At 44.4% G+C, this 16,291-nt stretch overlaps 1 protein-coding gene across 1 annotated transcript in view; it reads left to right on the top strand.

Moving 5' to 3' along the window:
* Nucleotides 1–12,858: 12,858 nt before the first annotated feature.
* Nucleotides 12,859–16,291, top strand: part of PPEF1 (protein phosphatase with EF-hand domain 1) — a 126,746-nt gene continuing 123,313 nt past the window's right edge. The window contains exons 1-3 of the mRNA XM_055120136.1: nt 12,859–12,944; nt 13,911–13,961; nt 15,462–15,545. Coding sequence (XP_054976111.1) covers nt 12,859–12,944; nt 13,911–13,961; nt 15,462–15,545 — 221 coding nt within the window. The remainder of the gene's footprint in view (nt 12,945–13,910; nt 13,962–15,461; nt 15,546–16,291) is intronic.

Genomic DNA, 16,291 nt, shown 5'->3' on the forward strand with positions numbered 1-16,291 from the left:
CACTGCCTGCCTCTTTGGCAGGCACTTTTCTTCTCTCTCTCTCTCTCTCTCTCTCTCTCTCTCTCTCTCTCTCTCTCATTTTGGGCACTGTGGCTTGCAATATTGATACTGAAAGGTCATTAAGAATATCCCTTACCTACTTTTAACCCTCAGATCTTGTCTAGCGTGATCATTCCCGCTATTATCATCATAGTGGTCTCTTCTCTATCCTACCTACTCTCAGCCCCCCCCCCACACACACTTGTCAATGCCATTTCTTTAAAAGGAAATAGATATGACTGGCATGCCCAAGTTCTTTGGCCCCAAGTTCCTCCCTTTCTATGCAGAAGGCAAATGTGATGCTGGAGGCAGAGCAATCATTTTGTGACCGTGAGTTGACAGCAATAAAGCTATGTGACCAGAATGCACAACAAAGAGGTTTCCTATTGTCCCAGTCTTGGATTTTCTCCTATCAGATTCTTTGTTACCTATGAAAAATAAAACCTTAAAATTTATATCCTCCATGAAGTGGAGTTTTAGTTAGACAAAGGAAAATACAATCCTATTGATTCAACATCTCTCAGCCATAGCTGTCTTCTATACCTTTCTGGTAATGTCATTATTCTGCCCACCAGCTACTGAGGCTTTCCTGTGTGCCTTGACTCAAGTTGTTTGTTATCACACATCTACAATATGTCTAGAAGTGCAATGTTGGAGTTTTGGCACTTTTTTTAAAGTAACAAACATGGCTCCATCTTAGGGAGTTTGAAGAACCTAACCCAAGGGACTAATTTGTTCCAATGGATGGATAATGGCTTGTAGCAGTTTTTTTGAACTTGGGAAATTATTGGATTTTAATTAGACCCTATCTCCTTGCTCTTAAGAAAATCTGGAGAAATCAGGGAAGAGGTGTGAGGTGGTGTGTGAACACTTGTCTAATAGTAGAGAGGGCCTCCTGTGATAGACAGCGGCTATGTCTAATCTCCAAAATCACCCGGAACTCCATTCACGGCGCTTAGATTTTATAGATAGCCACTCAAGTGAGAAAGAGATCAGTTCAAAATACTTTAGCTCCTCTTTCTTTATTTACATCTTGAGATGCTTCTGGTTTCCAAAGCCACTCCCCTGGGACTGGACAATTTGGCTTCTCTCCACTCCTCAGAGGATGTGTGAGAGCAGCATCCAGCCAAGGCTAACTGGGGATGGAAAGGAAATTGGCTACTCCCACTACTTCCCCAGCACTTAGGGTCTTCTTTAGATTTACAAGTGGATTCAACTTTGTGCACAATGGGACCTGCCTCTCAGTGGTTCCTCAGAGTCTGATGGAAAGATTTCAAGAGTGTTGCAGGTGTTATGCAAAAATCAGATTATGTGTTTTTATTAGTGATTTTAAGTATTTGTGATTTAGGGTGCTACAACGAGGGTATAATCTGAAAGCTATGTTCAATAATAAAACCAAAACCAATTAGTTGGCTGCTTAACTCAGTTAGAGTCTGTCTGGAGGCTCACAGCCTTCCTATGTTCAATCCTGTTAAAATGCAGCAGTTTCTTATTTTGTACAGAGTGAGCGGGCTGCCATGACAACTGTCTGTGAATATTATTTTAATATTAGTCATATTAAAGTGTCTGCTTTTGGGTCCAGCATTCATCTTAAACCTAGATGCACATCTATTTGTAAAGGCTTCCTTCTAGACAGGTTTGCAAAAAACCCAAGCAAAACACTTGCAACCATCTCATTGTTTCTTTCTCTTGGAAAATTTCTTTCTCTTGGAAGAGGTATTTGAATGGATGCACACAGTTGCACATGGTAGTTTTTCTTGCCGTTCTTTTCCTTTTGGAAGGTGATTTGGATAAGAAATCATAGTGTATCGGCCTAGAGATTTGATTAAATAAATACTCTACGCCAGAATTTGGAAAATTCTCTTCTAGGTGTGTAATCTTTATATTGCTCTTTCGAAAACTCACATTTTAAAAAATTTTTATTTTGTTTTATTTTTATTATTATTTTTTTTGCATTCACACACTCCATTCACCACCAGAGTGTCAAGATCCCTTTACCATCGCCCAAAGTTTCCTCCTCGCCCACAGCCCACACCCCTGAGTCGCAGCCTCGGTTCTCAGTTCTGTTGGCAACTTTTCAGGGTTTGTTGTTCTCCGTCACTGTCTGGTTTCTTTGTTTTCTTTTTTGTCTGTTTTTAGGCTTTTGGGCCACACCTGCAGGAACTCAGCGCTTGCTCCTGGCTGTGCACTCAGGGATCACTCCTGGTGAGCCCTGGGGGTCGTATGTGGTGCTGGGAATAGAACCCAGGTCGTCTTTGTGCAGGGAAAATGCCCTCCCTGCTGTACTGGCAGCCCTCTTACTTTGTTTTCTCTATATTGTTGTTTTCTCTATACAGACATCTGCTTCACTTCACTTAGCACAATGCCCTCCAGTTCCATTCAAGGTAACGTAAATTCTAAGATTTCATCTTTTCTTATAGTGAAGTAGCATCCCATTGTGTATACATTTTAGATCAATATATATCAAAAATTTAAAATTCCTCCATGAGCAACGGGATGACAGTGACAGAAAATTCCTCCTCCTCCTCTTCTTCTTCCTCCTCCCCCTCCTCTTCCTCGTCCTCCTCCTCTTCCTTCTCTTCCTTCTTTGTAAAGCAAGGTAGTTTTACTTAAATTTACACAGAAAGATGTGAGGGAGAGAGGGAGAAGCACATGTTTGAGAGAGAACACAGGTATTCCGGAGTGGAAATAAGCAAGCAAAGAAACAGAGATAGGAAGATGAGACACGTGTTCCAGGGAGAACAGGGACTTAAAAATCAAGTCTCTTTTATTTGTTTATTTATTTGTGATTTATGGTTGGGGGGGGCATGATTTTCAAGAGTGAAAATACTGAGTAATAAAGATGCGCAGACTCAGAGTTGGAAAGTAGTTTATTGGAAAGCAGAAGAGGAAGGAAAAGGAACTCCCCAAGTGGAAAGGAACTTAGTATAGGACTAAATTAATTATTGCTCTTTTTGTGTGTGTGTGGTTTTTTTAAAACTTTTTTATTGAATCACTGTAAGATAGACTCTTATTTATAGGAAAACTGGATCTTTGTGTTCTGGAGAATGCAAGGAAGTTAAAGATAAGGGTTTTCCTGTAGACCCTTTTAAATGAAAACCAGGCTCTTTGCATTTCTTATCAATTGACTAGTGTTACAGAGGATGCAAGGAGTTAACAGACCCTAGTCTGGCCATGTGCCTTGGGTGTTTCCCATTATCTAGCCTCCCTAGGAACCTCAACTCTGGGTCAGAATTTTATGTTGGACAAGTGTTAACTCCTTATTTATCATGAAGAGCCCAGGAATCCTTAGGAAGTCAAAAATGTAGGACGGGGCAGCCCCCGAAATGGAACTGCTCACAGCAGCTGGCAAGGCTAAACTGAGATTTCCTTTGTCACTACCATATATGGTGCTAGGGATTGTATTTCCTTTGTTAAGTTGATTCTTAGATACTTAAATTTTTTGCACACAGTCATAAACGAGATTTTAAAAACTTTCTTTTTCTTCAACAACATTGTTTACTTCTACAAATGCAACAGAGCTTTCTCTGTGCATTGATTTTATAGCCTGCTACTTCCCTCTGATGTCGTGGGCCCCACGGGTGGCTCATGTGAAGTGGGGAGGAGAGAGACCGTCACTTTGTTCCCATCTGCCTCTGCCACCTGGGATCCAGGGTTACTGGGTTTTTGTCTCGCCTCGCAGAAAGGAATTTCAGGAGTAGGAAAGCAGTGAAGTAAACCAGATTTTATTTGGAGGTTTTTTGAAGGGAAGGAGGAAGAGAAAGGGGCCGAGAGTGGAGAGTAACGTGCTTAAGAGAGAACGCGGGCTTCTCCAAAGGTGGAGAGACCCCTCCCTACACACATCCCAGCATTAGGCATGAAAGCATGAAAGTACACATCTCAAGAGAAGAGAGGCGGGGCGACATGCGCTCGGCCACATGGGCGCAAACAGTACATGGGCACATAAGTATCTCGGGATGTCTTGGTCTGGAATGTTCTGAAGTCTTCTCTGGACGGAATCACTAAAGTTAATTGGATTATGGCAGAGGTCAGAGGGTATTTGAGGAATTTCCTTCATGGGAAGGGGTCCAATCTCCTTAGGGTCCCTTGCTGGTACCAGGTGAGGGTCTTATCAGGCCTTAGTCCCTATTTTCTGCCAGGTTGGCCGTTGCAAATTCAGAGCTGTCACTTCCCAGGAAATTTACTGCCATCACCTGGGGAGGGGCCTTCCCTATCTCCCTGCTTGCCTGTCTGCATCAACTCTATAGGATTATTGTTGAAGTGTGTAGGGGGAAGTGGGGGATTCTTCCCCGCTCACAGAAAACCCAAGGATGGAGTATGCATCTAGGTAAGATTCTTTAGGTATTAGAACCAGAGTTGGCTGAAGGAAGCACCTTGTAAATGAGAATTTCTTGATAAATTTTCTCATTTCATAAGTAGAGATAATCGCATGGGAGAGCCTGGCAAACTCCCTGTGGCGTATTCATATGCCCAAACCAGTAACAATGATGGGTCTCATTCCCATCATTGAGAAGAGCCTGAAAGAGCCTCCAATATGGCACTGTCGGGAAGGACGAGTAAGGGAGGCTTCTAAAATCTCAGGGCTAGGACAAATGGAGAGATTACTGAGGCCACTCGGGAAAATCGACGATCAACGGGATGATAATGATGATGATGATTAGAATGCAAAGGATTTGCAAATATGCACCCAGGGAAGAATAATATGTCAGAAAAGAATAGAAGAGATTACAAATATCTGCTGGCTGCAAAAATCCACAAGGAAGACAAGCATGGAATAAGACTGTTTATGGTCTTTTAGATATGGGGCAAGCATGGCCAAAAATAGAATAGGAAATTTTCAGGACTTTATTCTATTTTTTGGGCTTGATTTTTGGGCTATACCCAGAAATGCTCAGGGGTTACTTCTGGCTCTGAACTCAGGGGTCACTCCTGGTGGTGCTTGTTGACCATATGGGATGCCAGGGATTGAACTGGTTGGTCACATGCAAGAAAAGTGCCCTACCTACTGTACTACCTCTCCAGTCCATTTCTTCTCTATTTTAAGAGTGCTGTCTGATAGTTCCGTAAACCCCCAGCCACTGATCCTCATGTATTTATTGAGTCTTGATGTGTTTATTGTCCTTACTGTCTCTGCCAACCATGATTTACCCATTGGGAGCCTGGGGAAATTTCAGGGGAGTTATATTATATTGAATAAATGTCCTGTGAGGCCACTCAATGGCTGCCCAGGTGACCCTAAAGCTTAGACAATTTGTGTGTTTTTCTCCTTATATGTTTGTCTTATTCACTGTGACCATTCTCTGCTGGATGGAGGTAGAAGGTGCCAATTTGATTGGCATTAGACAGAGGAGTTTGGCAGTGTCTTTAGAATTTTCTATGGGCAATATCATATAATCTTCAGATAATGGCAGTTTGGCTGCGTTATCAATTTGAATCTCTTTAACTTCTCTTTCTTGCCTAATTGTTGTGGCTAAAGCTTCCACTATGTTCCAACACGGCAGTGAGAGTGGACCTCCTGTTATGCCTGATCTTAGAGGAAAAGCTTTTCAGTTTTCCGGTGTTAAATGATTCCTTACTTTAAATTATTCTTTTTTTTAATCTGACAGTATTAGAAGGGGTTCTCTGGCTGCAAGTGACAAAAAAGATACTTCCCAAAGTGACGTAACCGTTTCAAATAAACCTGGTTTGAAAATTTCAAAATGGAAAGACTCTTTAGAGAATTCTGGTTTTGATTTTCGGCCACCCCTGACAACGCTCAGGGATTATGCCTGACTTTATACTCAGGGATCACTCCTGGTGGGGCTCAGGGGGTGTTTTGGGGTGCTGGGGATCCAACCTGGGTTGTCCATGTGCAAAGGTAGGTGCCCTAATGTAAGCGTATTATTGTACCAGCCCCTACTCAGAGATTTCTGTTGGAATTCTCTTCTCTATTTACCTATATTTTCTTTGTCTGCTTTTCTTTCTCTATTAGTCACATCCCCAGAATGGCTCTCAACCTGGTATTAACCAAGCTAAGAGGCCCCATACGCAGGGGAATAGAGAGAACATATGGCCCAGAGCTCTCTCCAGCAGCTCTGAGATTCATTCACCCTGTCTGTCTCTGGTCACCTCTCTACCCTGAATACTCCCTTGATTGGAGAAGAAGATGTTCTCAGACCTGAGTTAAGAACTTATTCCAGAATCACTGTTGCTTTAGTGTACCCTGAGTAAATTTACTTAAACCAACTAGGACCCATACTGGTAGTGGAGGGTAGTGCCAGTCAATCCCATGCAAATCACAGGGAGACGATCAGGAGAGGTGGGACTTCAAAAAGGAAAAGTGGAGGGCTGGAGCACAGCGGGTAGGGCGTTTGCCTTGCACGCGGCCGACCCGAGTTCGAATCCCAGCATCCCATATGGTACCCTGAGCACCGCCAGGGGTAATTCCTGAGTGCAGAGCCAGGAGTAACCCCTGTGCATCACCAGGTGTGACCCAAAAATCAAAAAAAAAAAAAAGGAAAAGTGGGCTACTAGATTGCAAGAACATTAGAGTAATACTTGGTAGCTACATGACTAGGGACCAGAACACCTGGGCAGATACCACAAACAGTAACTGACCACAATGACTATTATGAATCAGGTGCTGCTTAAATGACTCCACATGCATATTGGCCAGAGAGTGTGTTTGGCTGCATGCAATAAAGTAAACAAAATAGTGAGAGTTAAAGATTGTCCTTTCATGTGGTAGTGATAGATGCTCCTTCACCGTGTCAACCAAGCCTGAGGTCTATCCAATTGTCCTGCTCTCTTGGTGCACACACGGAGGCTACTGCTACTCTAGGCATTGTGTTTGGGTTCCAGGTAGAGTGGCAGAAAGGGCACAGGATAGCGATAGCTGAGTTCTTGTCTATCTTATCAGAAAAACATATTTTTCTGGAAGTCTCAGCTAGTACATTTCCACTCTTATTTCATTGTCCAGAACTGAGTCACATGACTAGTGTTGACTGCAAGAGAAGCCAGCAAACCAAGTCTTGTTGATTAAGACCGTTGCCACCAAGGGCACAATTGTGCCGTAGGAAGGACGAATGGCATTGTCAAACATCCATAGGCAAATAGCAGCCGCCACAATATCTAATTCTTTATTGCTTTATTTTGGTTTTCACCATACTGGGCCGTGCTCAGGACTTACTCCTGGTTCTTTGCTCGGGGAGCACTTGGGTGTGTGTGTGGGTGGGGAGGGGGGGGTGTCTCACTAGACCGTATGTGGTGCTGAGGATTGAACCCAGGTCAGCTGTGTACAAGCAAGCATCCTACTCTCTGTACTATTGCTCCAGCCCCACCATCTGTATTAACTCATTTATTGTTGACATCAACTCAGCGTGGTTGGTACAATGAACTTCCCAGTTTCCCGAGAAACAGGCACATGGAAGTGATGTGATTTCCCCCCTTCTACCTTTTGTCAAGTGGTGAAGCTAGTAGAAGACTCCAAGAAATCTGGGGCCGGAGACAGAATGGAGCTTAGGGTGCTCACTTCACAGGTGACTAACCTGGTTCAAACCCCAGCACCCGAAACTGTCCCCAAGCCTGCCAGGAGTGATCCCAGGGCAGAGAGCCTAGAGTAAGTTCTGAGCTCAGCTGCGTGTGGCCCAAACACTGCCAGCCCTTCAAAAAAAAAAATGAAATAAAATAAAAGGACTTCAAGCCATCGAATTCTGGAACCAAATTTTGTTGTGTTCCCAAATTCATCTTGACCCACAGAGCAGACTGCATTTCTTCTCTAGGACATGTGTCCACTTGGGAAATGCCAGCCGCTCCGAGAAATGGCAGCTGCTATTTATTTAGCGCTTTATAGCTTATTGAGAATTTTCCATTTCGATAATTCCATTTTAATATTATTATCCCCATGTTTTAAAATGAAGAAACCGAGGCTCAGAGAAATTATGCAAGTTGCCTGCGGTCTCCAGGCGGAGTGGCAGAGATTTCCTTGAAATTGCAGAACTTACCCTTGGTCCCCTTTCTTAATCTTCCTATGCTTCCATGCACAGACGCTTTATTTTTTAATTTTAAAAAATGACATTGTTTTGCTCCGGGCCTTTCACTTTGCCACACTCTCAGGAAGAACAATACAGAGAAGTGGAGGTTCTCACACCAACTGTTCGTGTAGCCGAGTGAGAGGAGTTTGATTTGTCAGCAGGAACTGTGCTCAGGAGAAGGAAAGGGGCACCTAAGAGGTTAGCTTTAGCCCAAACATTAGAGAATTCAGGGCTTCATTTAAAATCAGGAGTGGACCGGAAGAGTCATTAGAGAAATTTTCTGTCTTAGTTATGTCAGATTAGTTTCTATTATTTCCTTCAAACCGTTTTGCCAGGGACTTTTTACTGCTTAAGACTTTTCACTGCCTCCAGTCTATCTCTCTGGAGTCACTTAGTGAAGTTTCACTACATTATTGATGCCTAAGTTTGCTTAGACCCGTTATTTCTCTCTGTCACTTCAAATATTGGAAATCTTTAGCTTATTACAGTGTTTCGATTACAGACACAGTATTCTTTTGTTCTGGTGAAGGGCCAAAAAGATAGTAGAAAGGTTAAGGTAATTGTTTTGCATGTGGCCAATCCCAGTTCCATCCCTAGCACAGAATATGGTCCCCTGAGCCTCTCCAGGAGTGATCCCTGAGCACACAGCCAGGAGGAAGCCCTGAGCACCACCAGATGTGGCCCCAAAAACCAAACCATAAAAAGCCCCTCCAACTTTTATCCTGGTGATATTGCCCAATTGACCATAATCTTCATAGGAACACTGGAGAATAGAGTTTGACTATCAGAGCCAAAGAAGAGTGGGAACAAGAAGAATTAGAGCTGTGGGCCTGTGTTTTGGCATCACTTGGGCATTGGGAACTACATGGCGTGGTGGGGAATCAAACCCGGGTTTGTTACATGCAAGGTAAAGCTCCTTCCCCCACTGTACTATCTCTCTGGCTCCTGCACATTGATTTTTAGGTTTTCTAAAATAGGGGCTGCAGCAGGACAGCTGGACCCTGGGATCACTACCAGCGGATCTTGGCCTTGCCCCTGCTTTGCTGTGATGGGCTTCCTGGATAGCATGGGGACGACTGCAAAGCCAGGGATCAAACTCAGGTTATCACCCATGCTAGGGATAAGCCTCGCACTTCAATCTATCTGCCTGCCCCTTTCCATTTATTTATTTATTTATTTATTTATTTAGTTAGTTAGTTAGTTATCTAGCTATTTATTTATTTATTTTGCTTTTTGGGTCACACCCGGCGATACACAGGGGTTATTCTTGGCTCATGCACTCAGAAATTACTCCTAGTGGTGATCAGAGGACCATATGGGATGCTGGGAATCGAACCCGGGATGGCCACATGCAAGGCAAACACCCTACCTGCTGTGCTATTGCTCCAGCCCCCAACCCTTTCCATTTACTAAGAAAAAACAACAAAACATTGTTTGGTTTTGGGGGGGTCACACCTGGAAGTGCTCAGGGGTCACTCCTGGCAGGGGACTTTGGGGACCATATGTAGTGCAGGGGATATTGAACCCAAGTCAGATGCATGCAAGGCAAGTGCTTAACCCCCATTTTTTCTTCTTGTCCTCCATTTATTTTATCTTATTTTATTTTTTCCCTTTTTTTTTTGGATCATACCCAGTGATACACAGGGGTTACTCCTGGCTCATACACTCAGGAATTACTCCTGGCGGTGCTCAGGGGACTATATGCGATGCTGGGAATCGAACCTGGGTTGGCCGTGTGCAAGGCAAACACCCTACCCGCTGTGCTATCACTCCAGCCCCTCCTCCATTTATTTTTGTGATCATTTTATTGATGTTTACTTCTCCAGCAAGACTAGAAATGCAATGAGAGATGGGACAGTGTCGAATCTTTTGACTGGCATATCTCCTATTGGTATGTCTAGAATAGTGCCTGGTGCACAGTAAATGTTTAGCCAATAGTCATTGAATATATGAATGAAACCAAGTCAAAACTGTGCTCTTAAAGGAAATTCTCTAAAAGCTTTCCCCAAAATTTCACCATAAACTCTTAGTCATCTCAGGCAATCAAGGGCAATAATTTTGTAAAGGAAGACATGCCTTTTCCCTAGGTCTAATTATAGCTCATAGTTTCAATTTTCCTCTGAGAAATCAAGTGTACTTTGTTGTGTCTTTGAACCCAAAAATGGTTGATAGGGAGGCAATGATGACACAAGGAAACAAAAGCGCAGAATCAGCCTTCCCAATCATCAGGAATTGATGCTGACACCTAAGTTCTATTTTTCCTACTCTGTTGGCAGGTACTATCATCTCTATGGCTGACATTGTGTGGTTGCCAAGGTATCCCATTAAAGAATCATTCTAGAATCTTCTGGAAGATTCTAGATTCTAGATAAGTCTAAGGAATCCTCTTCAAATAATACCTAAGTGTAATGATGGAGTGTGGTTTGAGCCTGCTGGTCAGGCTGAAAGATTCATCAACCAGGAGTATAAAGCTCTAGGAGTTTATTTGCCTTTAGCACTGTATAAAAGACAAACGAGGGAAGGGTAAGAGCAATTTTTCTTCCTATTTTGGCTTTTAGGGCCACACCCAGTGGTGCTCAGGGGCTACTCCCAGCTCAGTGCTGGGGAGTTGCTCCTGGCAGTGCTTGGAAGTGTGTATGGGGGGGCATGTGATGCTGGGAGTAGCATCTGTGTCTCTTACATGCCAAGTATGTATTCAGCCTGTTGAGCCATCTCTCAGATGAGTAGATGGATTCATTGAGTGAAACCTGAGTAGGAATGGAAACACTTCATTGGAAATTAACCTCCTTCCTCTGTTTAGTAGTTTGTCCAGTTCCCATAAACTTTATGTTTTATGTATGGAATGTATCATATATGAGTGCCTAGGTCAATTTTGCCCAATTTCTAATTCTTTGGCATGACAGGGAATTGCATCCATGTGCATTGTTTAGTTGACTCTTGTCTTGGAATGGCAGAATTCTAGCTTCTACAGGATGAAAAGAAGCAGCAGCGGTCTGCCATCGACTCGCGATAGACGTCAAACTAAGACACATGCAAAATGCAAGCATACACAAGCTAAAGCAACAGATTGTGGCAATATTTAAAAATATCCCAACTCTAAATAAGGAGCAGTTCTGATAAGCCCATTTGGAATTCATGCAAAGTACCCATAACTCTGCAGATCTGAATTGTATGTTGCCAGGGTAAATGGCTTGTATGCAGCAGTTATGGCTAAAGATATATTAGGCTATAGGACGGTATTGATATCTCTTGTTTTATAGACACTTCTTTCTCTCAGGTCTCTTCCTATCTAGATTATTCCATTTTCAGCCCCCCATTGTTTGCTCTCCCTTCTCAGATCCTGCTTTGTCTTCTCTTGCCTTCTTACTCTAGAAGACCCCCTGGATATTTTATCTTTCCAAATCACTGAGGAACTGGGGGACACTTGACACCTGATATTGGTATTCAAATAAAACACCATTATGTGGTGGCATGACTGAGTCCTTCTACTATTCCAAATTTAGCATTCTTGTGCCTCCATTTCCTTCATTCCTCACCTCTAGTCTGGAACCTGTGAGCTCTACCCTTCTCTCTAATCCCACTGCTTTGACTCAACTCTTGACATCTTGCTCCCACGTGGTTGGGGCATTGTTCTCATGCTCTTCCTGTGGTTGTCTTCCTAAAGCTTGTGATTCTCACTCTTCTCATCGACTTGAGCAGTCTGCAATCCCACTGCCCTCACTGAATCTGTGGAGTCCATAAGCATTTTGAGCCAATGAGAAGTACTGTATTTCATTGATTATAAGGCGAACATTTTTTCCCCCACATTTTAACACCCTTGAAATTGGAATGTGTCTTCAAATCATTGGAGTGCCATAGATTGATTGGTGACTTTCTTTTCTTATTGGGATATAAATGCTCTCAATTTAAGATGAGCTTTCCATTCTGTAAGCTCTCAATTTAGGATGCCATTGGGTTTAAGGTACATTATAACTGATGGCAGCTTAAATTTGCCGAGATATACTCAAACTGACATTTAAAAATGAGGCGATTTTACATAAAAATATGTTCAGCTTCTCTTGAAGCATTTACACTGGGCAACACTGAGCCAGGATTTCTGGACGGCAGCCTAAAAGCGAGCGAACAGTAAGTAGCAGCTGCCTCATTTAGAGAAAACCTCTCTAGACTGGCCCATCATTCCCACCCAGTCTGCTTTATTCATGTATTTTATCCGCCTCCACCCATGCAAGCACTTGAAACTGCAATTCAATTTGTAATTAAATTCCAATTGCAGCTCAATTTGTCACCTAAAGCTGGGTCAAGTCTCAGTTATGGTTTATTAGAAAGATCAGACCAACCTGCAACCCCCAGGTTCACATGTCTATTCTCCAATGTGCACCCACATTGTGTCCCTGTGGCTGGAAAAATTACTCAAGCAACATAACCGCACACTCCATATTCCCTTGAATGGCGCTTCCCACCCTTTAAACTTTAGGAAGGATTTCTTTTTGTTGTTGTTAGGGATGGGCAGGGCGCGGCACACCTGGCCATGCTCAGGGGTTACTCCTGGCTCTGTACTCAGGAACCGTTCCTAGCAGTACTCAGGGCACCATATGGGATGCTGGGGATTGAACCTCAATCGGCCGCATGCAAGGCAAGTGCCTTACCTGCTGTGCTATGTCTCTGGCCCCTCTAGGAAGCATTTCTCAACTCTTTCTGGCTGAATGCGTTTCCCAATGGCAAACAGGCATGTCATCAAACCCGCACCTCTAGACTTTTTTTGTGAACAGGCCCACATCCTGCAGTAGCCTGCGAATTTGATGGGGAAATGAATCTGAATTTCTTCATCTTTATATCCCTGTCCCAGAAGCAGAACATCCTCGTGAAGTATCGGATAAGTGAAGAAGAGATGGGGTGTGTTTTCTGCCTGGGCTCTCTGTTTTTTATTTCATTTTGTTTTGTTTTCAGTTTTGCCAGGGGATGAATTCATTGTGACAACAAAGGAAAGGGTGATCTCAGAACTCATTGCTGGTAACAGAAGACGTTGCTCCTGGCTGTGACTAGAAAGGGCCTTGGCAATCAAAGTCAGCCTGGAGACTTGATTCTCTCCAGGCTCAAATGCACCAAATCAGAGCCAGCTTTGTGAAGCCAAAAACACTTTTAGGTTAGTGAACAGTAAAATAGACTTCACAGCATACAGTTCTGTGGATTGAGTAGGGTGACCACACCCAGACCACATGCATCTGGGTAGAGATCTAGGGAACCCAAGATGCAGAATATCCTTCCCCAAAGCCTCCTTCTGCTCTCCTAGTGCCCTCCCTGTCTGTGAGCCCTGGCAACCACTGCTCCCCTCCTGAAGAGAGTCGCTGAACTGTGTGGACAGTCTTCTATGTCTGCCTTCGTTCCCTCACTGTAGTGTCTTCGAGATTCATCCTGGTTATGGGTGTCACGAGTTTGTTTCGTTTCATTGCTAAGTAGTATTCCATGGTGTGTTGACTTTGATTTGGTTTGGGGGGCTCCAATGCAGTGCTCAGGTGGTCTGGGGGGGTCCCTCTCAGCTAAATTCAGCCAATCAGGCCAGACCATTCAACGTAAGGTCCCACAGTACCAGGGGGACCCAGGTGGTGTTTGGGGGACTCTGAGGCTACGGCAGGCAATGTTGGGTAGAGGCTTGGCATGTTATGTCTGGGATCAAACCGGCCATGCACATTTGCCTGCACACCTAACCCCTGTTGTCTCTCCTCAGCCCGGCATTTCCTGGCTTAGACATCCTGTAGTTGGATATCCTTGACCCACAGCGAGCCACTGACTGTCTTCAGTATTCCACCATAGCATCCTGTGCGCAAGTGTTTGTGGGAATGTCCGTTTCTGTTTCTCCAGGCTGCCCTGGATCCTCTACTTCAGGCTCTCTCACTGGCTGCTGCTCTCAAGGTGCTGGCTGGGCAGCGGTCATCTGAAGGCCTGACAGAGGCAGTGCAGCAAGAGTTACACTCTCACGCTTGCTGGCAGGGCTCAGTTCTCTGGGATCTGGCTGACTGAGGGCCTCAGCTCCTTGCTGGCTTTTGTCCAGAGACTTTCCTTAATCCTTCACCCTAGGGACCGCTCCCACATGGCAGCTTCCAGAAGGTGGTGTCAGAAGGCTAGTTGGACTGGAGCTGGCGAGTGGCCTTGTCTGGGCTTCCACCGCTGTGGTGCTATTGAGCATCACGGTGTTAGGGACCATGCGTGGCCAGAGAGAGGAGGGGCTCACCACCAGATAGGCACGCTCTGCTTGCTCGCTCGGCGCCCACATCTGGCTGCTTTGTCTATCGTCTAGCCTTACTGGCAGCGTGTGAGCGTGACCACTAGGAGGCTGTTTCCTTAGATTTGCTTTTCCTCGGTGGACACTGGAAGTGTGGTCAGCTCTAGAAGCGCGGGGCCAGGAGAGGCTTGCCCCGCGGTGCCCAGTCACACTGTGCAAGAGACCTCAGCATCCCCCCCGCTTTCCCAGAGTTGGCAGCTACCAAAGACTAATAGAGAGTTGTCTGTTCCCTCAGCAGCAGACCCTGAAATGAGCATTTGCAAGCAAGAAGTTGATTTGGAAGGGGAAAGCAAGCCCTGGAGGTGAGAGGGAGTGAGAAACGGGGGGCGGCGAGCCAGCAGATGGTAGGCGGAATGAGCTCTGCCTGCAGAAGCAGAGAAGCCACCATTTCTTCCCGTCTGAACAAATGACACTTCTCCAGCCTCGGGGACCTTGACTTGCAGTATTATAATTAGGAACTTGGTTCATGTTGATCTTGAGTTCACCTCTCCCACTTGACATCCTGGTTAAGTGCTGTGAAAACGTGCGAGTTGCTCAGAGCTTCCTCCCCTTTCTCGTCCTTACCGCCCGACTCTGGCTCTGCAGTTGCAGTTCTAGGCTGTGAGCATCCCTTCGAGAAAGCCTACTCTCTTTCCTCTTTCTGGACCAGGGCTTGTTTTACCATTCCTTACCTGTCCCCACTCAAGGTTTGCTCTCATTCATGGAGCAAGTAAATCCTGTATACCTGGCACTGCTTTAGCTACCCGGTGCTTATGTCCTGCTAGAGGAGAGCAGTCTTTTAACGAGTCACTCTATTTGAATTTTTAGCCACTGCTGTGTTTGCATCACTTAATCAGGGCCCCTTTATTTTTCTTTTATGGCCCTGTCCCTCACCAGACATATGGGAGATGGTCAATAGAGATGGGTCGACAGGAGGTGCTCCATAGAAATGTGTTCAATCAGTGGACACGCACAGAGGTATCTTGGCTAAGGCTGATTAGATATTGTCATGATCTTTGCCAGGGCCAAGTTGAACTCTCACCTCTCCTATTGAGAAAGAAATGGACCCATTTGACTCTAACGGGGACAAATCTGTTAATGAGGGCCTTTCGAAGTGATAACACTTTGTGCATTCTTTTCTCTCTTTTCAGACTGGGAGAAGGCGTCCCTGCTCAGGTCAAGGAAAGCAGAGAGCAACTGAGAGGAGAAAAGAACTTTCATTTTGCAAACACACGGTACTGAAGCAGTAACAATTCTAAATAGGGGCTACAGAGACGAAGCACCTGGGTTCAAGTCCCAGTTCTGTCATTCACTGGCTATTTGATGTAGTTGTAATGTGTAAGAAGGGGTAATAATAGTATATACCTCTTAGATGGCGTGTGTGTGTATTAAATCATATTGGGTCATGTGAAATTAACGAGTACCTACAGCATTGGGTAAGTGTTCAATATTTTATCATTATTATAATTTAGTCACATTAATGCAGATGCATTTCACAATTGGAGGCTGGCTTTAGTACTCTGCTGCTCAAGGTAACATTTTGGCATTCTTTGTGAAGTGAAAAAAATACAGTACAGCGAAATTTTTCACTTTGAACACATTTGAAATTTTAGACAAATCCCAAGAAGAGCCAATTGAATGTATGGTCTGGAAGCTGGCTATTAAAATAAATACTAGAGGACAAGTTCTTTCTCTTCTCTCCTTTCTGTGATGAACAAATATTTGGGGAATACCTCGGGTATTTGGTGCTGGGGATGCCAAGATGGATGAGGGGGTCCTTTCTCTTCAGGATTTTACTGTAAGAGGACAGTCACAGCACACTCGGAAAGCGGTGGCAATTGAACACAGGTCTCTGAGAGCCAGTGGCAGAGTGATTAAGTCCTGTCTGGTGATTTAGAAAACATTTCACGCAGAGGAGGAGACATCTGAAAGACTGTAACTAGACATAGCCATTATATCATGACTGACTAGGCATCCGGCT

The sequence above is a fragment of the Sorex araneus genome, chromosome X (genome assembly GCF_027595985.1).
Source record: "Sorex araneus isolate mSorAra2 chromosome X, mSorAra2.pri, whole genome shotgun sequence".
NCBI classification, from domain to species: domain Eukaryota; kingdom Metazoa; phylum Chordata; class Mammalia; order Eulipotyphla; family Soricidae; genus Sorex; species Sorex araneus.